Source organism: Aethalodelphis obliquidens, unplaced genomic scaffold (assembly GCF_003676395.1).
Source record: "Aethalodelphis obliquidens isolate GAN/ISIS:26980383/991018 unplaced genomic scaffold, ASM367639v1 scaffold3, whole genome shotgun sequence".
Taxonomy (NCBI): Eukaryota; Metazoa; Chordata; class Mammalia; order Artiodactyla; family Delphinidae; genus Aethalodelphis; species Aethalodelphis obliquidens.
The window spans coordinates 8,181,024-8,203,211 of NW_020837947.1; the positions used below are offsets into that span (position 1 = coordinate 8,181,024).

Below are 22,188 nucleotides of genomic sequence, written 5' to 3' on the forward strand. Positions count from 1 at the left end.
CCTTCCTCGGGGTGGCACTCCGGGATCCCATCTGAGCCCACGACGAGGTTGCCATCCTCGTCATGTCGCTCCAGGGTCCCGGGGCGACAGGTGGGGATGCGAGCGGCGGGCTCGGGGGCGGTGGTAGTGGTGGTTGACCGCGTAGTGGTTCGGGTGGTCGCTGGGCGCGTGGTGCTGGTCGTGGTGGGCTGAGGGGGCGTGGTGGTCGGGGGTCGCGTGCTGGCGGTGGAGGAACTGGTGGTTGTCTTGACGACCCCCAAGCCCACCAGGGGCTTCCCTCCGAGGCTCAAAATGGGCTTATCCTGGGGACTGGCCAAGGGTTTGCCATATCGCCCCTGCCCGAAGAGGGGGAGGCCATCCGGGCTCACCACGGGGGTCCCTCCCAGATCTGAAACAAAAATCAAACAAAATCTGTGCAACAAGGTGAAAGGACACAGGGAAAGCAAAAAGCAGGTGGAAAATGTCTTCTCAGAGGCTTCTATTTTCATCAGTAAAAGGCAAAGAAATAATTAAAGGGACATCAGGTGAGGGAGCAGTATCTGCTGCTATCCAGAAATTTCTAGGCTATTTATATTATCCATTACTCTGTACTACCTTATATAAATATATAAATATTTCATTGTTATGCCCCATTACCTGCAATAACTCGAAGCCTCCAGTAAGGAAAGTAATTCTTTCCCCCTCTTCATTCCTACCCCTAAAGAGTTCAGTGTTACTGTGGACAGTAAGGTAGCAAATTTATTCTGTAAAGGGCCAGAGAGTAAGTATTTTAAGCTTTATGACACCACTACTCAACTCTGCCACTACAGGGCAAGAAAGCCACGGACAGTACACCAACAAATGCATGTTTCCATGCTCCACTGAAACTTTGTGTGTGGATAGTGAAATGTGAATTTTATACTATTCACATGTCACAAATGTTATCATTCCAGGATTTTTTGGCAGTCATTTAAAAATGTAAAAACGATTCTGAGCTCCCAGGCTGTATAACAGGCAGCAGACAGGGTTTGGCTTCAGAAGCTGCTTTGCTGACTCCTGCTCTCGGCTGCCCAATCCCAAGGATGAAGTCAAGAGCCACCTTTTCTAGAGGGTGGAGAGTCTGTAAGAAGACAGTTGGATCAGGGACTGAGTGCCCCCTTCTGAGGCACTTCCTTTCCACATGGCTCAAGGGCCCCCATTAAAAATGAGTAGGGGGCTTCCCTGGTGGCGCAGTGGTTGGGAGTCCGCCTGCCGATGCAGGGGACACGGGTTCGTGCCCCGGTCCGGGAAGATCCCACATGCCGCGGAGCAGCTGGGCCCGTGAGCCGTGGTCGCTGAGCCTGCGCGTCCGGAGCCTGTGCTCCGCCACGGGAGAGGCCACGGCAGTGAGAGGCCCGCGTACCGCAAAAAATAAAAAAAATTTTAAAAAAATGAGTAGGAGGAGAAAGAGAGAAGTTGTCCCTCTACAGCTAAGTCAGGACACTTTTGCTCCTTAAAAAACACTCTCACTTACCCACAATGGTTCGACCATCTCCTCCTAGTTTAACTCGAAGGGGATTTCCTTGTGAATCCTGGAGGTGCCTTCCTTCTCCGTTCAATACTAACCCACGATCAAGATCCACGACCTAAATCCATGACACAGATTAAAAGATATATTGAACGTTTCAAAATGTTCACCTTAATCCAACTGCATGAACATATGTGAATAGGAAACATTATTTTTGTCAGCATCATTCATAAGGTTTAATAAGAATAAAGTACGAAACAGTCACATTTCATATTATAATTGCTTATCTATATAATATGTAAATTGTTTTAAGTTTCTCAAATATTCAAAAGATGTTCAAAATACTTTTACCATTTAATATGTTGTAGTATGTAAAAAGTAGGAAACAACCTAAGTGTTCATCAACAGAGGAAAGAGATTAAATAAATTATGGCCCATCCATCCAGTGAAATACTATGCAGCCCATGAAAAGGATTTGGAAATTCTATATTTATTGACATATCCTGATGCAGACTTAGATTACAGGACCGATTATGTTGCAAAACTAAAATATATTCATTTGTGTATATAAACTTAAAAGTGCAGAGAGAAAATTCTGGACAGATTATATCCCAAACTGTTAACAGGGGTTATTTCTAAGAAGTGGTTTGGGATGTGTATTATCTTTTTCATATATTTCTGAATTGTTTTAACTTCTTGCCATGAACATGACATGTTTCTATTTAGCTGTGAGTGTTAAAAATCAAAGTTGCTATAACAAAACCAATTTAATTTGTAATTAAATTGCCTAATACAGTATGCATGCAAAATGTTCATATTCTAAGGAATTATAAAACTTGAACAAAAGGTATTATTACCTCTGTTAAGAAACAACTCATGCTCTACACTGTTGGTTCTCCAAGTGTGGTCCTGGACCAGCTGCCCCAGCCTCACCTGGGAACTTGTCGGATATGAGAATTACCTGGCCCTACCCAGACCGCACTGACAAGCCCCCCAGGGATTCCAATGCTCACCAATGTTTGAAAACCATGACTCTGCACAATCAGGCCATTGGAGGAGCCCCTGCAAGCAGGCCACTTTGTTGGGTGCTGTCTCAGTAATTAAAATAAAACTTATTTATATAAACCCTCCTTTTGAAATCTACTCCACACCGTTTCAATTCAAAATTGTTTACAATGACGCTTCGCTTTAATATGCATCCTTCCTTCCATAAATTTCTGTTCCTTTGAGAAATGATAAAATGGATCTTTAGGTCACCTGTGACTGAAAATTCTTTGAAGTTCTTCAGTACGTTTTCCTAAACCTTATTGTTTTAAATGGGAAGTTTTGACTGGGAATTCTACTATAAATAATTTTTTGACTCTCTGAAAAAATATTTTAAAACTCTGAACACTGTCAGGTGTTCTGCCTGTCACCCCCAACCCACCAAAAACTCCTAAACATTTATCTTAACCCCACGAAGTTAAAGTCATTTAGCTTAAACGTACATAAAGCGCTAATACTTGTTCTTTATTTTGGTCAAATTGTTGGAAGATTCAAAAGGTGATCTGATTAAAAACTGCCTATTTGATTCCGGGAGTTTTGGTTTGTTCAATTGTTTTTACCCTGCTTCCTTTTACAAAGGATTTGAGACAATTTACAGAAAATATGTATACTCTTTAATCGAACAATAACAAGAAATAAAATAAAGCTCTCAGGCAGGAGTGGGAAAACAGAAGTTCATCTGAGAGGCTGGGCCTCAGGTTTTCTGTAACTGTTTGGCCCAAACATTTGTGTGACCTTCCTAACCAATCAAAGCAAATGGGAACAAAGGCCCATGTCTGACCTAATTAGTTATGAGAAGAAAGCAAACTCGTTACTCAGGAGAATCAGGGATTTTTCTGAGCACTGGAAGAAACAATATAGTATAAGTATATCGACACACAAGTGGTTAAAACTAGAGAAGAAAAAAAAGACCGCTTCGTTTTTTATTATACAATGCCCACCATTTTTCTCTTTCCAACAGCATGAAAATAACCGGTATGTGTAAAGAAGTTTACCCTACCCACTTTGTTCCTTGAGGACCATTGATAATTCTTTGTCCACTTGGTTTTCCATTACTACCAGGAAGTACTCTCCCTTCTGCATTTGGTCTTCCATTATAACCTACACAGTACAAAAAAAACAAAAAACAAAAAACAAAAAACAAAAAACCAAAAAAACAACAAAAAACAAACCAAAACAGAAACAAAAAAAAATCCAACAACAGAACCTGGTAAATTCAACATTCCTGGAAAGTTGGCTTCATACCAAACTATATCTAGTAACACATCTTTTCAAACAGGAACACTAAACAGAATTTTAAACCAATAGCTCAAATATATTAGATAATGATAGTCTTAAATTGTGACTTGTACATGACACATATGAATGCCTATGAAAAGTATGGTAAAGTCACAGTTTTCTGACATTACTGGGGGAATAAGTGTGTTCAGCATAAGTAAATTTTCCAGATAAGGCTTAAGACCTTAAAGCTAGTAGCTGTAGCTTTATTTTAGCCAGTTGGAAGGTAGAGGGAAGGAGAGTCGGAACGATGGGGAAAATTCTCTCTAAAGTGTACGAGATGCTGTCCTGCTCTCCTCCACAGATTATACTCAACACGCTCACTGTTTCTAGCTGCTTGGGTCCCGATCATCAATTGCAGAGCATAAACCCAGAGCTGACTCAAAGCTCGACTTCAGTGGGGCTGCTTGGGTAGTATTTGTTCAGAGAGGAAGTGGCAGGCCCAGTTGGCTGGCCTTAGTTGCTGTCTGTCTGCTCCTGGCACCTGCCCTCTCTCTTCACCTCACACCCTTTCTGATCAGCTGCAGTTTGGTTGAGGCCTCCACCGGGAGCATTCTGCTTCAGCCTGGCCCACCAGATAAAGTGCTTGGGCTTCCTGACAGCTATTGGCAGGTCAGAGACATTTCTCTCGCTCAAATAGTTAATGAAAAATTAAAATTTATTGAGTTTTTTCTATGTACAAGGGAATGTGGGTTTTACCTCTACTGTCAGGGTCTTAGGTTTGTGTAAAAGAGTCCGTTTTAATGGAAAACGGACTCCACGTGGGGTACTGTTCTATGTCTTTAAGCTGGGCTAAATTAACAACATATTGCACAGATTAACAAATATTAATACATTCATTCGAAAGTGTTCTAGTAAGCCCTGATTCCATGCAAGGAGAGGGTAAGGCACCAGTTAACTGAATGCAGATTTCGGGTAAATACCTTAGATCCTGCCCTGGGGTCCATGTAGACTCCAGTTCACAGCTGCCTACATTCTGTCCTCAACCTAAGTCACACATCGGCCTGCTACTCCGCTGTGTGACATTCATCTTCAACATGCCTTTTCTGGAGGCTTGAAGCAACATTCACTGATTGCAATGTCTGAGCAATCCTCACCCAAGACATTTGAGTTTGTCCCGGGGTATTTTCAGCTGAGGGTTTTATATGCAGAACAACAAGCACACGATCCAGCCCACACAGGGAGGTACTCCTTCCTGTGGACTCCTTAATATGCCCTGGCACAGGGACAGGTAAAAATAACGTAAAACACAGGAACCTGAGTTTGGCATCATGGCTACGACATATTTTCAGATTTAGAGCATATGTTAAGGAACTCAAAGAAGCAGTATGGGATAGCGGAATGGCCGAGAGCTGTGGAGTTAGTGTTTGGGAATGGAATTGCAGCTCAGCCACTTCACAGCTGTCTGGCTTCCAGCAAACCACTCAGACCCCTAAGCACTGGTTTCCTCATCTGAAGACCAGGAGAAGCAATGCAAACCCAGGCGATGGTTATGAGTATGCGCTCATGTTACATCTGCGAAGCTCCTAACACAATGCTTGGACAGAGCAGATGCTCGATAAAATAAAAGGCTCTCAGGAATTTCTACGAACACTGCTGAGAACCGTAAAGAAAACGTTAAGTTAAAAACAAATTACCTTGTCTGGAAGGGGGTCTCACAGGCGGACGTGAGAAAGGGTTCCGGAATCTTGAGTTCATCATGCGCTGGCGCAAGGAGAGCATAGGGGTGGTGGACGAGTAGATGGCAGGGGCGCGCGTGGTGAACCGCGGCGGGGAGGGGGGGGCCTCCGTGGGACTTGGGGTGGCAGGGCTGCGAGGGGCGTGTCTGGGCGGGAGGTGCGTGGCTCTCGGGGAGCTGCCCGGAGGTGGAGGAAGAGGACGCTTCACTGGGGTGGCGTTCTTGTCCTGCGGGGAGCTCACTCTGGGAGGCGCAAGCACGATAGCAGGCTCTGTCTCCCCCTTAGCGATGTTCCCATCCACGTGCTTGCCGCCCCTGGGGATGAAGGAGGAGGGCCACTTTGAAACAGAGGAAGACAGTGGGTCCTTGTCCTTTCCTCCGTTAAAAAACATCATGTCTTCATCTTCCTCCTCGGCCGAGACCGACTGCTGCGATTTTGACGGCAGGGGATCCCTTTTGGATGGCGTGGCCTGGGACGCACCGTCCTTCTTCCCCACCGCCTGGGGCCCTGCTCTGCCGGGGACCCTGGGGCGGGCTTGGGGGTGGAGGCTGCCGGGCCTGCCTAAGGGTCTGCGTAGGTGACTGTCGCCGGCGCTTCTTGCCTGAGCCTCCACCTGGCGGTGCTTGGGAAGGGACGGGGCGGCGACCTTGGCAGCCGCCGAGTATGCGGGCGCCCGGATGCCCCTGGTCTCCGCTTCTGCGCTGTCGTCGGAATCCTCGCTCTGATTCTGGGGAGACGCGGGAAGCCCCCCCTGGGAGCTCGCCGTGAGGGAGGACTGCCTGCCTCTGGACGAGTAAGGGTCTGAGAAGGAGGCGCTTTCCTGCGACGTGGGGTGGGGACGCCCGGCCTGGGGATTGGAAGGCGGACGCCCTTCTTCCTTGCTCTGCGGGCCGCGGGGCTGCTGCTGGGACGCGGAGACGGCCGAGGAAGCCTGCTTTTCCGGAGCGGCGGACCCGGCACCCATCCTTCGGGGCACGCGGGTCCCGCGGTGGTGCTGCGAGCGAGGCGCAGGAGACAGCTGCGTCTGGGAAGAGCCGCCCTCCACGCCCGCGTCGGTGCTCTGTTGAACATCCTGCGCCTTAGAGGGCGGAGATTTGGCCTGAGGATGCGCCCCTGCCCAGGTCCCCGCGGATTTGGGGTTCTCTTCGAGGGGCTCCTTCCGCTGCGGGCTCGCCGCTCTCTGAGGGCCTCTTCTCAGGTGGTCCGCGCCCCGGGAGACAGGCTGCCCGGAGGAGGAAGACGCGTGGTCATTCGCCACGGTGGCCGGGAGCGGCTGTTCGTCCCCTGCCTCTTCTTCGCTGTCTTCATGGCCGCCCAAGCCTCGCCTGTGGTCAGAAGCTGGGTGAGAATTCACCCTCGAGTGAACCCGGGGGTCCACGGTGGACGGCGGGGAGCTGGAGGGCCGTAACCGGGGTCCTCGGCCGCCGCCAAACCTGTGTGGATATCTGCCGGGGGCAGCGAAGGGCCTGTTCCTGAGCGCACTGAAATGTCCAGAGACAGGCGCCCGGGACCGAAATGTCGGGGCCGTGGCTTCAGCCTGCTTCCCTTTCTCTTCAGCATCATTGTCACCGCCGCCGTCCGAGTCATCTGCGCCTTCAGAGGCCTGTGTCCTTGAGGAGAGACGAGAGGAGGCCGAGGAGGGCTGGGTAGCCCGTAACGGCGCGGTGGACTTGGCGGCTGGGGCCTCGTGACCATCCTTCCAGCCCCTGGAGAGCGGGGGCCCGGGCTGTGGTTGGGTGGGCAGCAGCCGAGATGGCCCCCCGTGGGATGGAGACAGTCTCGCGGGTGGGGCTGAAGCCCTGGAATTTTCCTCCCCATCCTCAGAGTGGGGCGCCCTCCGAGAGGGCAAGGCTGGTTTTGTGCCGTGGTTCGCGGAGCCTCCGTCGCGCAGGGCGCCCCAGGCTGGGTGCCGGCCGGGCGCCAGGGCGGGCCGGGCGTGCCCTGCGCTCCGGGGAGGCGGCTGCGGTGAGCCTGCGGCTGGCCCTTCCTCCTCTTGGTCCACGGAGTCATTGTCATCAGAGCTGGAAGGGCGGTGAGCGGGGCCCTCGGGGGGTGTGGCTGGGACCGAAGAGGCAGAGGGGGGCGCCCCTGGGCGAGGGTGAGAGGCGGGCGACGAGCCACGCTTGTCCGCGCCGTCCTTCCGGGGCAGCCCCGGCGTTCGGGCTCTCCCCGGAGCCCGCCCCGCAGGGAGGACCGGGTGGACAGGTCTACTTGGTGGTCTCTGCTGGGGCTTCTGGCCTTGGGTCTCCGAGGGCGAGGTTGGCGGGTGCCCTCGGGAATCCAGCACTTCCTCCTCGGTGATTTCTGTCGACTGAGGATCCACCCCTTCACTCTTCCGAGGGGGAAGCTGGGGTTTCCTGGGCAGCCCACCGTTAGCCAATATTTTGTTCTTCAAGTCAAGAAGCAGGTTCTTGACGTTTCTCCCTTGGGGAGAAACAGGCAAACGAGTGTGTTTTGAGGAAGCTGGAGCTTTGGGCGAAGATGAGGACGGCTCGGGCTTTTCAGGCTCGTGAGGATCTTCCGTGTCTGCTTTCTGCTGAACATCAGACTCACTGGTAGGGGCTGTAATAGATTTAAAAGAATTTGATGTCAAAGAAGAAATATGAAAGATATGCAACGGAAAATGAGTAAGGTGGCAGTATGGAGGTGTTTAAAATTAGTCATAATAATCGATGACTTCTCCTCCTTTAGACCTGACACTTGCTTTCCCAGTTACAGCAAATCTCTTTTAAAGTTCTATTTTGCTTTAAGTAATATAGTCCTAGAAAATACGTGTATTGAGTTTCTGTAAATTGAATCAGGCTATGTATGCCACGTCTTATTTGAAGCCGGGCTTTTCAGGCTTGTGATGAGTACTTGCAAGTAATTGAAATGAGTACTTTGGAAGTAATTCATTGATTTCGTAAGCACAAAATCTTATATAGGACTTTCTTAATATAACTGTCAAGATATTACAAGTGCATTATAGCCATTCTTGACAATGTAGGCAAGAAATACACACAAGCCTGGCACAAAATGTTGAATGATCTATACTGAAAGCTATACGGAGATGTGTCGTGTATAATTTGCAAATGACTGGGGCGAGCTACAAATTTGTAATTTTTGAGGCATTACAAAGAGTCCCCTATTCCGCATAACATGTCCTTACTTGCTTTTTTCTTGCTTAAAATCCTTTTTATGATGGATACATTTGTAATCCCACAATAAAGCCTAAAATAAAAAGACCCCTGGGGTAGGCAAAACATTGTATTATGTGTACCCTATAATTTACCCTTTATTGAGAGCAGGATGGAATGCGGGAAGGGATGCTGTAAGGGGAGAAGGACTTATATAGCAATGGGGGATCCAGAGAGAGCAAACTTCATCTATTTCAGGTTTTTTTAATGATAGAACTGTGTAATATTGCAGTATACTGTGGGTCCTCACAGCATATAATGAAGGAGGAAGCTCCCAATATCTGGTGTAAATGTAAACAAGCAGGAAAGAAAACACAGTCCAGGAACACCCCACTCCAATTTTGGTTTTTGTTAACCTGCTGGGGTTTGATACTGAGCAGATAAACAAGGTAACTGAAATTCTTCTGAGTAAGGCTGCACCCCAGAATAATGGCATACAAACTATAAAAATTTTATGTGCCATTTATTCATTAAAATGAACTAAAAATGTCACATTCTGCCTCTAAAATTTAATGTTCTTTCCCTGTCATCATAAACCCCAAATTACACAATGATATAAGATGGATCACATAATGAATATATTAGTCACATAATTACTACATAATTCATAATTACTATTATAATAGTAATTAATGCTGTTAGCCATCAATAACATTTTAGCGTTTGGGGAGACCAATTTCTAAAGGGACCACAAAAATAGTACAGACATCAATATGGTACCTTAACCCCAAAATTCATCCACAGAGCAGTTCTAAACCCAAGAGCATGATTCAAAGTAACACACCACAATTAGCAGTAACGAAGAGAGAGAAAAAGAGAGCCACAAATACACGATGCTACTTACTTGCTGGCAGAGCGACAACGAAGGCTTTGGAATGAGGCCCCATTCCTCTCCTGTTTGCGGCCCGGATTTTGAAAAGATAGCGTTCCCCAGGCTGCAGACCATCCACTAGGGCAGAAGTAGTCTCTCCAGGATAGGTGAGGGACTTTGCTCCAAATGGTTTGAGAGCCGGGGCGTATGAAAGAATGTATTCTGAAATGATTTGGCAGACGGTTGGAAGGAGGAAACTGAAAACAGTCCTGTGTCCAGTAGACAGACTGTATGGGCAGGATGAATTAGAACGTGCATTACTAAAATTAATTCTCTAGCGATGCACGCCAAGTCAGTAGCTGGAGCATAAAGACACAGTAGAAGGTGAACTGACAATTCAATCAGGCTACCAGACGGGCCTACGGAGTCAGCTAGCAACCTTCCATTTACAGCAAACTAAGTACATGGACCCCAGGAGGCCAGTCTTCATACATTTACCAAAAATATTTACCCTTGTGTTTGGGTTTTTTCTTCATTGTGTTTATTTACTAATTTACTGTGACAGACTGTATGCAGAAGACAAGAAACCACAGGGGAAAAAAATGACAATTCCTAGGAACTGATTCTGAAGAGCTGCTGACACCTTTAAGAGTTCCATTTTATTAATCTGGGCTATCTGCATTTGTGCATTAAGCCAGATAAATTCCATATTTGGAATATAATTTCACTTTTGTAGGAATTATGAAAGTTCTTAATATATTCGGATAAAGATTTTTCACAGTATTTAAAACTGTGAGGAAAAGTTGCTGAGTCACGGATTTATGTGATGTTTCATGTCTCCATCCTTAATTGGCTATATCTATAAATATATAATGCCCTGGGCCTTTGAAAATCATAGCAAATTCAGTCCAAGGGACTCATATATCTCTATGCTTATATGGAACTGCAACATAAGGAAGCCACATTTTAAAGCATAATTTTCACCCTCAACTAAAAACTGTCATGCCTATTTTCCTGCCAATGAACTCAAGATTTACAAAACTTATCAAATTAATATGAGTAGGAGGTAACCAAGAAAAATAATTTAAATTACAGAATGACCAAGCAATTATCATACTTCCTAGGGGAGCCTGGATGATCTGTCCTTTTCCCTAAGCTCTAATCTTTAAAAAGTACATTTGTCTGAAAAACAAAAAAAACCAGCATTCTTTTCTCATTGAAAATGAACGAACTAGTCATTTGTGGTGGTCAAAAGTAAGAATTAAAAGAACCCACTGTCTACAAAATTTCGTAATTCTGATTTTTTTTGTGTGTGTGTGGATTCAATTCATCTGGAAAAAATTTAACCATGTCAAAGTATATTCTTTTATTATGTTTTCTATTTCTCAGGCATAAAAAAATGCCCCGGGATAATTATGAATTTACAATCCCACCACTACACCTTTAGGTTAGTGAGGTACATGAGTTCTTTCGGACATAAAAACTCAGTAGCTATTTATTACTTCTGGCAATATTTAATTGACTACCAGGGAGCTTCTTTTGCCAAAGAGCTATAAATATAAACTAAGATGTGGGAGAGGGGAAAAAAATAAGTGGCATGGTAGGTAATAAGGTCACCAAAGGAGCAATAACTGATTTATTTTTAATAACTTCATAACTTTTTTTTATAAAAAAGGTAGTCAGCTAAAACATGTCTTTATTCAAGTTTCAGAAGTCTTTTCAGCATCACAATAATGATACAGAAGCCAATGTTCAAACTGTCATAAAAAGAACGATTAAAAAGGGGGTATCCTAACTATTTTTTCTCTTCATTTGTTTCTGATTTATTCCACTGAAAAACTGAACAAGAATAGTACAATATATTCTTTCAAAACGTGGGAAGTGAGAAAGCATTAAGTTTAGAAAATACTGTCCTACCTCCACCTTCCGTAATTTCTACCGTTCAGTGAAAAGATATCCTTATAGGTCAGAAAAGATAACTTAAAGTTGACTATAAAACAGAACCACCCAATTTCTTCAATTAAGAAATTCTCAAAGAAGATCAGTGATAATTTTCTGAATTTTCTTAAGCTTACACAAACGTTCCATATTATAGTTTTCTTCCAAAATCAAGCAACAATAAAAAGTAGCCTTAGAGTACATTTGTATAGGTGATGTCAGGGGAACCCTCAACACCACCCTTTTAAGTGTCTCCAGATAGACTTCCAAAAGGTTCTTGAATGTTTTTACATTAAAAAGAAATTATCTGCGCTTTTATTTAATGTTCTCAACAGACCATTTTAAAATTTAACTAGCTGTGGATATTCTATGCTATTTTCATTTTTTTAAATCTACAGTATTTTTTTCTATTTTAAGGTCATATTTTCCTCAACCAGCCCCCCCACCCAAAATCAATTGTTCAAAATGCTGACAAACAGGGGAAAAGTCTATTTAACATTTTATTTTATTACTTGATTTTCAAGCCCATTAAATATTTATAGTCCCGTTCGAGACATTTATGGTCCCATGGGATTTCTGCTTACTCCTACCTGCCATGATCTTACTGGCACCATGAAAAGGCCCACAGCGTGAAAAACAGGGTGTCCTTTTGTTTGGTTAAAGGTTGTGATGTCACATCCATACAATTAAAAACAGCCCTCTTGATAATAGCATCAAAATCCCTGCACAGAGGCAAGATGAAAAGTCATCTTCACGATGACCTGGGTCTTACTGACAATGAAAACCCCTCATGAAACATCCTTGTCCATTGCCTCAGCACCCCTGATAGGTACGGTGCTTCCCTGTTGCTTGTGCAGAGTCACCAAGCCTGCGATTAGAACCAGTTTTTATCAGAGTCAATGTACACGGCTCTCTTCGGGGTATTTCACGCCCACGTGCTTCTTATACCTTAAGTAATGAGGTTCCTACCTTTCACTTTCCCCTCCGTCTCAGGCAGTGCGTCCCAAGCTACCGTGACAGCCGTAGGTTTGCCATTGACTGGCCAGACGGTTAAATTTTCAGGCGCTGTGGTAGGAGCTACAAAAGGACAAGGATCCCAGGTTTAAAAGTGCCCTCATGGGTATTCTAAAAGGAAATGACATGTGGTCCCTACATACACACTTTTTATTGCAGAGCTGCTGTGTTAACTTTCATTACACACGAGAGAAAATTCTCCACTTGCTCTTGGCATGATTTATATCAGTTTTCCCAACTCATATAGTAAGGTTAGACATACACAGGGAAATGCTTTTAGGAATTCAGAATTTCCCTCGTTGCTGAATATCGAAATATACAAAGAAGATGAAAATCCAGTTTCAACTTCTTTTGAATAAGGTTTCTAAAGACACAGCTTAAAAGAAAATAATTGTAGTCTTAAATATAGAACAAATTTCTCCCCCAAAAGCAAACATGACCTCAGCCTTAAAAAAGAAGAGTCTCTCCTCTATTCTAGAGCCATGTGTTGTCCAGGGGCATTCACACATACAGTGGGGATTTATGGAGGCCCCCCGTGGTTTTAATGTGCTCCACGTGTCAGAATAACATGCTCATGAAAAGTGAAGGATACAACATGGACCCAAGGAAACTTCTTTGTGTTCATACATAGAAACGCTTCCAAAATTTAGGGTTAATGTTACTTTGAAAAATGCCACTGCTGGCCTTTATCGCTACTGGCTTCTTAAACTGTCTTTAAATCTTCTTTTAGTGGTAATTCCCAAGTTGAAAGTCCAAAGGCCATTTTGAATACAGACCAGATTCTGGTGTTCTCTGGAAGACAGATGTACTCCATTTGCCGTCTCGTTCACCCTGTGAGATGCGGACTGCAAATTCATACATGGTGTCTGGAATCAGGTCCTCTATCAGCACTCGTCTGTTGGAGACCTGCTTGTAATCCCACCTTGCGGACTCCCCCTTTTCTCGGTAGCGCACAGTGTACTGTCTGTAAGAAAATGCAAGGCAACAGCACACCCCTCTGACCAATTCTCTGCACCTGAACACTGGATTCCTTGACGTTTTCCCTTCCCCACAAGTGATGACTTTTGGAGGTAAGTAGAGAAATCAAAGAGGAGAAAATTCTAAACTTTTGACTTTGTTATTGGCTCAAAGGATCTACTTAAGTTCCAGGAAGATGTGTCTAAAATAGCCCAGAGGAGATGGACCTTATTGTCTTTTCAACACCAAAATGTCTTATTGTTCAAAAGGTCAAGCAGCGATTAAAAGGAAGGGATAGAAGGGAGACTGTTTTTCTGAGGCAAGGGCCTTATTAGGGGTGTGTGTGTGTGTGTGTGTGTGTGTGTGTGTGTGTGTGTGTGTGTGTACGTTGTGTGGAAGAGGCGATATTAAGAACCAGAACTGGCCCGAAGTACCTTGGCTCTCCAGAAAAGGAAGACAAGAAGACTCATTTCATGCCAAAGCAGGCATGTTTTCTATAAGGAAAGGCACCATGTGGTTTTGAGTAGACTTATTACCATGAGATGGAACAAAAATGTGTAACAGAGCAGGAGAGAGGCGCTTATGAAAGGAACTCTGCTGTGTGATTATCAGGCAGAGAAGTACGGTGTGACCCAACATGGTCATACTGGGCAAGCCCTGACCTAAGACATCCTCAACACTTGACATTTAAGAGTTGCAAATGCCATTTACTGGACTGCTTTTCCAAGAAGTTTTCTTTGTGGCCACTTTACGGTAGAAAGCATTTGATGCATTAAAAGTGTGCTATTCATTACGATATTTAATTAGTTAGGATAAGACTTCAGTTGCAGACACAGCACACCGATTCGCAATAAAAGTTCTGCTAAGAAAACTCAAGCCCTCTTGTTTTCATCAAGATGTTGGAAATCAAAGTCCAGTGGTAATCAGGAACACTTCATGTTGGGGGAGGCCCTATGGCTTGGGAGAGAATCACTATGCATTTTCTGAGGTCTTTGACAAGAAGCAGATGTCTTTTTTTACTAGCAGACAGTGACAGAAGCTCTATCTAGTACAAATAATATATCTAATATATATCTAATGTATACTATCTCTATATATAATATATATCATATATATATACACACACACACACACTCAGCATTATATTCCATTCATCGTCTAAAGTATAATCACTTTTCCTGGTTGCAAATAGGTTCAAAAGTTAATACGTAGTGACTAGACCAAATCTTTGGCTTTCTGTTGGCTACGTATACTACTTAGTCATTTAACACACAAAATTTTTGTGACTCTATTAATCTACCACTAACTAGAAATGGCATTCACCAGTGGCCTTTTTAGCACAAAAATTGTTTTAACCTTATGGTTTTTCCTCCATCGCTATTGCAAATGAATGTAAAAACCAGAATAGCATAAGATCGTGGCTTAGGACAAAATACGTGCACTTTGTTACACACAGAGGAGCTGGACAGGAAGCAGTGCAGTGTCTAAAGAAGAACCACTGTGTGCAAGGCATCAAGCAAACGTCCACCACTCTACATGGGACCCTTCCTGCTGCCACTCTTCCCGGATAACAGGAAGATGGTAAGACTCTTCCCAAGATGGACCCACGTCCCCTGTGCGTGAACAGAACATTCATGAGACAAAGCAAAACACAACTGGGGGCAAAGAAAGAAACAGAATCTAGGAAAATTCCAAACACAAGTTAAGACTTTGAACAGATGAGAGGTGAGGTCCTACTGTGTGTCTTACACAAATCTGATTTGTGGGCAATGTGTACCACACTCGAGATTAGCTAGACTGTCATACAACAGTCTACCCGTCAGCTACAAAAGAGGTCAGCTTCTCACATACGTCCAAAAATACAATCGTTCAAATAAATACACGTCTCTTCAGGGCTGGAAAAACCATGTCTCTCATATAGAAAATAACGACAAAGGAAGAAGGAAAGGTACCTTGATGTAACAACTTTCTTCTGTTTTTCCAAAACAGGATCCACCCAGGCTACCAGCACAGACTGGGACGATATTACCCGGACATTGATGTCTTCAGGTACATCCAGTTCATCCTCTTCTGCAATGACAGTTGTGCACATGGAAAGGCTGTCCCCAACAGTAGGCTCTGCCCTGAGTCCCTCTGGTCCCCAGAGTTTATTTTTTTAATTGCTTATGCTTGAGGTAGATAAAATGAAATGAATAGAAAGTCAAGCAATTATTTGACTGGTCAATGCAGAAAACCCAAAATCCCCACTCTTCCTCTTCTTAGACACATTCTAAGCTGCCTAACCCAATCGACATAAGAACAGTAGCACAAAAAGAGGTGCTTTGCCCTTGGTCAGAGATACTCCAAATCACTCAGCATTTTCTCAGTATACACCGTGAGTTTCTGGGAAATAATGCAACTTTTACAGGAGGCAAAAGTTTAGGGGAAGAAGGGGTCAATTCAGAGCATTTCCTGGGCAATCATGGCATGAAATAAAAATTCTAGCTCAACGATTGCACAAGTCACATTGAGTCCAAGGTCCTTACAATTTAGAATCTGTGATTCCAAGGCAGATTAAAAGTAATATTCAGACAGAAAAGAGAATTCAGTTTGCCAGTTTCCAATGGAATACAGTAACGTCACAAAGTTTATAGTTTTTGTTCAATCTGTAACACCGAGACTCACAAGATGTCTTCAGTTTTGCTTTTAGTCTCTGGGAATTTTTGGGGTTTTTTGTCTGTTTTGTGTTTTTCTTTTCATCTTTCAGGGATCATGTTTCAAAAGGATGTGGCTTTCACTACAAGTAGGGGAAGGTGGAAATATGGAGCCTGTTAGAAAAGTGGTACAGGGACTTCTTCTAGAGCAGCAATTAAAGAATTTAAAAAGTGAAACAACATACATGTGGGATTTTTCTTATATAACGTACCATTCTAATAATTATCAGTATAAAAGTATAATATATAGATATATGCTATATTATATAATTCAAATAAATTGTGAATTCATGAAAATCATTACGCTGTAGGTTCCCTCTTTAAATTAAGGCACGTGAATCAGAAAAGGTGTATTTAATTTGTTACTATATGATTGATATAAAAAATATCTGTTGAATGGATGTGGAAAAAAGTATCCCTTCGTAAGTAACCAATGATCAGGCTACCAGCAAGACACTACTACAATTTTTCTCACCCTTCTCAATGCTACTTTTAGGCAATTTTAGCTGAAATACAGTTTGAGTGCGTCTCTTGCACGCTGCCCCCTCCACACCTACTCGTCCTTCTCTCCCTTTGTGCCCAGTCTCTCACCAAGGGCAGCTTATGCATGGAGCAGACTGTGCCTGTTAAACGGAGTAAATGCTCGGCGCTCCTATCATGACAGATCTGAAGCCATTCAAATATACACAGAGACAGATTTCATCACAAGAACACTCTAGCCTCTGAGTAGAAAAGAAACACACAGGCTTCCAAAATGTGACCAAGCCTGCCCTGCTGTTTCCTTTTATACTCAACAAAATCCATGTGCATTGTCGCTCAGCCAGCATCATTCAGAAACAAACAAGCCCTAGACCATGGCTTGACCAGACGCGTCCTTGGAGACATACCTGAAATCTTCCGCTTTGTTAGGGCAGCCCTGTAGACCGGCTGACTCTGCCCCCGGGAGTTCAGGGACTGCAGTGAGACCACGTACACTGACTCGGAGGCTGTGGACCAACAAGCAAGAGATGAGGTTCTGCAGCTGGTTTTCTGGAAAGCACACCCCTGCTCGTCTGTGTTCCTCTCCTCTTACCTTCTCATCTCTCTTGGGCATTCCTACTTATTCAGGAAAACTACAGGTGAGACCAAGAACTGTAGGAACTAAACTCAAAAAGAACACGATTTATGTCAGGAAATGTGGAAGGGATTTTTACCTGTAATTCCTGAAAAATGGGTTTCTAGCTCATTAGCATCAAAGAAAGATGAACAATGTTTAAAAAAGAAATGAACGGAATATTTGCCCACACAATTCCCTAAATTTTTTTACCTCCAAATATAGAGGAGGGAATGACTCTGTTTTTATTTGTCATCAAAAAGAAGGGAGAGAGACAAGAAGAGCCAGTGCACCAGGCTTGCAGCCCGGATGGGGTGCTGTGCCCTTCGAACTAAAATCCTCAGAACGGGGTCTCTGAAGATTAGCTAAGGGCAAATGGAAGAGTAAATTCATCCTTTATTTCTGGATTGTTCTTTCAGTTAGTTCACCTCCACCCCACCCCCCAAATTGTGCATTGGGCCCACTAATGTCCAACTTACCCGAAACTTGAAAACTTTATTTGGAAACAAATTACAATAATGAACTAAAACTTACAACTCTCAAGTGCTACGGAGTCTGAGACCCCAGTGAAACCTTGGCTAGCTTCCAATCTGACCTTCTTAGTTTACAAATAAGGACATAAAGCCATAAACATGGATTGATTTGCCCAAGGTCACACCCCTAAAAGGACTCCTAATCTTCCGTAAATCTAGTTGCTAATGCCCAACTCCAGGTTCTAGCGACCTAGTTTCCTGTAGCAGCCTTGATCAATTCAAGAATAAAAATGAGGCAACCTGACATACTTCTAACACACATTAACAAGGCGGCACTGAGACCCTAAAGGAAACTTCTAACACTGGTGTCCTGCCTGCAGGAATTGCAGACTTCCATATGGCAGTGGGAAAATAAACCTGTCGTTTTTACAAACAGCACGTCAAGTTAAACATAAAAGGAGACTCGTGCTCAGAAACACTCACACTGAGAGCCCTGTTTATGTAAAGTAAACGTCTGAAGTCTAATCACATTTCAAGGGAAGGGGCAATACTGGACAACCTGCTCCCTCCCGTGTGTGTGTGTGGTGTGTGTGTGTGTGTGTGTGTGTGTGTGTGTGTGAATACACACACACATAGGGCAGGTGAAACTCATACTGTGACATGAATAAATTATTTAGACTGAGGCTCTCACATCTTATTCTGTCAGAGAATTTTGAAATATATGTTTTATAAAAGGGAAGAATCCAGTTTGTAACACTTGAATTCATAGAACATCCAACTAAACTTCTCAACATTGGAGTCCTTTCAGGTCTGTTCATTTCTTGCTGCTACTGGCAAGTACACCAAATGTCAACAAAGAAAACACTCTGCCATTCAACCTCACAATCCGGGAACATGTACAAATAACTAAATGTGAAAAGCAGTGGCTTATCTTTTATCAGGAACCACCAAGAAAAGAATAATTTCCCACAATTGACTCTCTTACATATCTGCGATGCACCTCTTCAGGTTCTTGGATTTGCTGAACGCCCAGGTTCTTGACGTGCTGTGCTCTCCAAGTCAGCTTGGCCCGAGATGATCTCAAAGGAACAGTCTACACTGCAGTAAACTGTAACAATGGTTTCACACGTACTGGGTCTAGTCTCTGTGCCGCGTTAAGCATTGCACATCAATTCTTCATTTAGTGCCGACAAAGCCCCACGAGGAAGCTACTCTCATTGTCTCCTTTTCACAGATGAGGAACCAGCTCAGTGGGGTGAACTGACCCCAGGGTCATGGCCTAAATGCAGGACTGGTCTCACACCCAGCTCTGTGTGGCTCCAAACCCCAGGCTCTTACTAATGCAGGTGAGGAAGGGGCAGGGCCCAGGGCTCACCGGGCACTGACCCCGGGCCTGAGAAAGCACCTGACAGCTGGGTATGCACCAGTCCGTCTCTTTTTCATAGAAATATAATAAAAACACAGTGATATAAAAGCACACGTCTTTCTGTGCTCCTGATTATTGAATAAAGGGTAGAAATAAAATCTCCAAAATGACTGCAGCATCACCAGCCCAGGGACCACAGGACCCCAAGCCCCAACCCTCCCCGTCAGAGCCACCGTTTTCCCTCACTTCCCAACCTTGGCGTAACGTGGCAGAAACTACTTCTGAAGGTCCGTGGAAACGTTCTGAAGGACTCCAAATGTACACTTACTCATTCTTCGTTACTGTCCGGCTCCCACCTCACCTGGGCTGGCTACCTCCTCTCCCTCTGTATTCCCATGCCCCCAGGGACTCCTTTGACCACAGGATTCAACCCTGGTGCCCTCCCTCCCCCCGCAAAAGGCCCCGAGCTTCCTGCCTCCGGTGCCTGCTTTTCCCTCTCCAGCTGCTTTCACAACAGTGAGCACTAAGCACTCTGGGTACCGTCGGCCCTTGTGAGGGACCGCCGGGCAGCTGGTACCCAGCATGGTGCCTGACATGGAAGATGCCCAGGAGGACGTGTTTAATGAATGACTCCAAGGACCGCAGGCCCAGCACTTTTCTCCAAGTTTCCTTAACGTTTGGCCATTCCTTGCAGTACCACACTTTCAATGGCATCTCGGTCATCAATGGAATTAAAATCCTATGCGGGATAAAATAAGGAGACAGGCATCCCCTAACATAGCGGGCCACGCCGACATCCACAGGAATGCTTCACATCATTCCATCCTCCTGGCCAGGATGGAGCAAGTGTCCAGTGAGACCTCCTCCTCGAGGTGACCACTTAGATCGTTCACAATGGCAAGTCCAATGCTTTTTTTTTTTTTTTTCCCAACGCTTTTTATTTGTTGAAAATTCCTAAGCTAGCAGGTGGTATTGGAAGCCTCAGAGTCCTGAGCTGTCAGTTCAGGCCAGGATCAGGGCCCACCACTGACCTCAGTTCCAACATTTGCTCAAGTTCAGGAAGCAAAACAAACAAACAAACAAAAATCCTTCTGCTACACTCAGGCGAGCCAGGGGTTCACTACTGAGAAAACAAAGTGAACAGAACCAGTCAGATGAAAAATTTGTTGACACCAAAGGACATTTTAATGTGTGGTGTCTATGAAAGATGCAGAACAATGAAAACTTTCCACTTACAAAATGCTCTCTCTACAGTATCAGAAATGCAAAACTAGTGACTACTTATCTGCTGATATCCTGGGTAGAATTTGGCCTGAATCACCAAAACAGAGCCACTTAACCTGCACGGTACAACCACTCAAGGCAAGGGGTAGGCCCAGGAATGAATGAATGAATGAATGAAGAGCCCCCAGATTATTCTGTGGCTCCAGGTGTGGAGCCTCTAGCTCTGGGTCTCGCTGCTAATCCTGCAGCCAGGCTTCACGAAGCATGCACAGCTCGGGTTTCTCCATTCGCTCCCACGATCCCTCTTGTTTTCGTGCGGCTTTGAAGCACACAGGTAGCTGGTCTCTTCGGGCTGGAAAAAGTCTGGAGTCTATTTTGAGGCTTCAGTGCCATGCCTGGCTCACCGCTGCCTGTGCCGCCACGTGGAGACCCCGTGAAGCCCCCAGAACGCCAGGCTGACCCTGTGCCATGAGCACCCAACAGGCTTTTCCAATAGTGGGTGTGTGAGCAGAGCAGGGAAGGTAACTTCCGAGAATCTTCCAGGGAGCGAGTCCAGCCTGGCTTCCGCTCGGTGTCTCCACCAGCTCAAATCTGCCCAGGTCAGTCTCTAGCCCCTCACTGCGTAGGCTGGGAGCCAAGCCACGCCTGATGAGCGTCGTGAAGGACCCTCGTTCCCACTGGAGTCTTGGGGAGGCCCAATAAATCACACCCTCTTCCTTGCCTGAGCACTGATCTAATTAGAAAGTGAACAAGAATAAGCAGTGGAGGCCACAATATCCATGGCTCGTACAAACTAAGCTGGAGAACACGGGGCAGGTGTACGTTCTAACACCAAAGCCCAGAGTCAGACAGACCTTGCTGCCCCAGGAGCCCTGGGCCCTCCACGACTCAGGCACAGAGGGGCAGAACAGAATGTGTACTCTGCAGCCTGGCTTCCCCCAGAGGAGGCGGTAGGGGGGGGCCGAGCCACGCTTGCCCAGCGCCTCCTGCGAAACTCATCACGTAGGTAAGGGGGTATGAGGGAAGGGAGAAAAGCAGAAGTGCTGCACGAGTGTTGCAGTGTCTCCACCCCCAAGGAAGCGCCAGGCGTGAGGGATCGTTGCTGCGCCCCTGGGAGCGTGGTCCGGGTCCACTGTCCAGGCCTATCAAGGAGCAAGGCCAGCAGAGATCAGGCCTGGAACCAAGCAAGCAAGCACATGACCTCTCCCGGTCACAGCCTCCACGGCCTGTGCTTTGATGCTTCCTTCACCCGATGAGCGTTTGCAAAGAGGAAGGAGGGCAGGCTGGGTCCATAGGCTCCATCAGCTGCCACCACATTTCATCTCGATGGGATGCGAGGTCCAGTAGCCCAGGATCTAAGATGCAGCTTAGAGAGCAAAACGATGAGAGCAGAGCCGAGATGGAAAAGCATTAGCCCCGCCCCCTCACAGCCAGAAAAATGACCCAGTGCAACTGGGTCAGGAAGCCGCTGAAGGGCACTTGTTGGGCAGCCTTGTCCCACCACTAACAGAAGGTGGAAAGAATGGAGGCATGGACGGAGGATAGAACAGAGAATGAGGTTTTGAATAACTGTAATACCTGGAAAATGAACGTTACAACTGAAATACGACGTTCTGTCACGAACAGGCTTCAAAATCTTGAAATGACAGCCAACATCATTAAAACATCGAATAGCAATGAACATGAAACTCACCTAGCTTTTTAATTTCGTGTGTTCGCTCATCCCTCGTCAGTGGAACATAATTCATCTTCCGGCCACTTTCTCCGTAGCCCAGAAGGAAGCCCCGTGATCTGCGTGGACTCTTAGCTCCAGACAGGTGAGGCGCCTTCCACGCCACGGACAGCTGGTCGTTGGAGGAGCGGACTCGGACCCGCAAGGGCTTGTTGGGCACGTCCTTTTCTTAAAGAGGACATGACACAGAGACCATTAAACAGCAAACCCTGGAGCTCACCATC

The 22,188-nt window shown here is 45.4% G+C and overlaps 1 protein-coding gene across 2 annotated transcripts in view; it reads right to left on the reverse strand.

The window, feature by feature from the left end:
* FNDC1 (fibronectin type III domain containing 1) overlaps positions 1 to 22,188 on the reverse strand; it is a 97,495-nt gene that overhangs the window by 30,247 nt on the left and 45,060 nt on the right. For both annotated transcript variants that reach the window (XM_027082146.1, XM_027082135.1), the window contains 10 exons: positions 21,926 to 22,132; positions 16,964 to 17,062; positions 15,336 to 15,453; positions 13,203 to 13,390; positions 12,382 to 12,489; positions 9,508 to 9,696; positions 5,446 to 8,049; positions 3,531 to 3,631; positions 1,493 to 1,604; positions 2 to 388 (listed from right to left, as the gene is read on the reverse strand). In XM_027082146.1, the coding sequence (XP_026937947.1) occupies positions 2 to 388; positions 1,493 to 1,604; positions 3,531 to 3,631; positions 5,446 to 8,049; positions 9,508 to 9,696; positions 12,382 to 12,489; positions 13,203 to 13,390; positions 15,336 to 15,453; positions 16,964 to 17,062; positions 21,926 to 22,132 (4,113 nt within the window). The remainder of the gene's footprint in view (position 1; positions 389 to 1,492; positions 1,605 to 3,530; positions 3,632 to 5,445; positions 8,050 to 9,507; positions 9,697 to 12,381; positions 12,490 to 13,202; positions 13,391 to 15,335; positions 15,454 to 16,963; positions 17,063 to 21,925; positions 22,133 to 22,188) is intronic.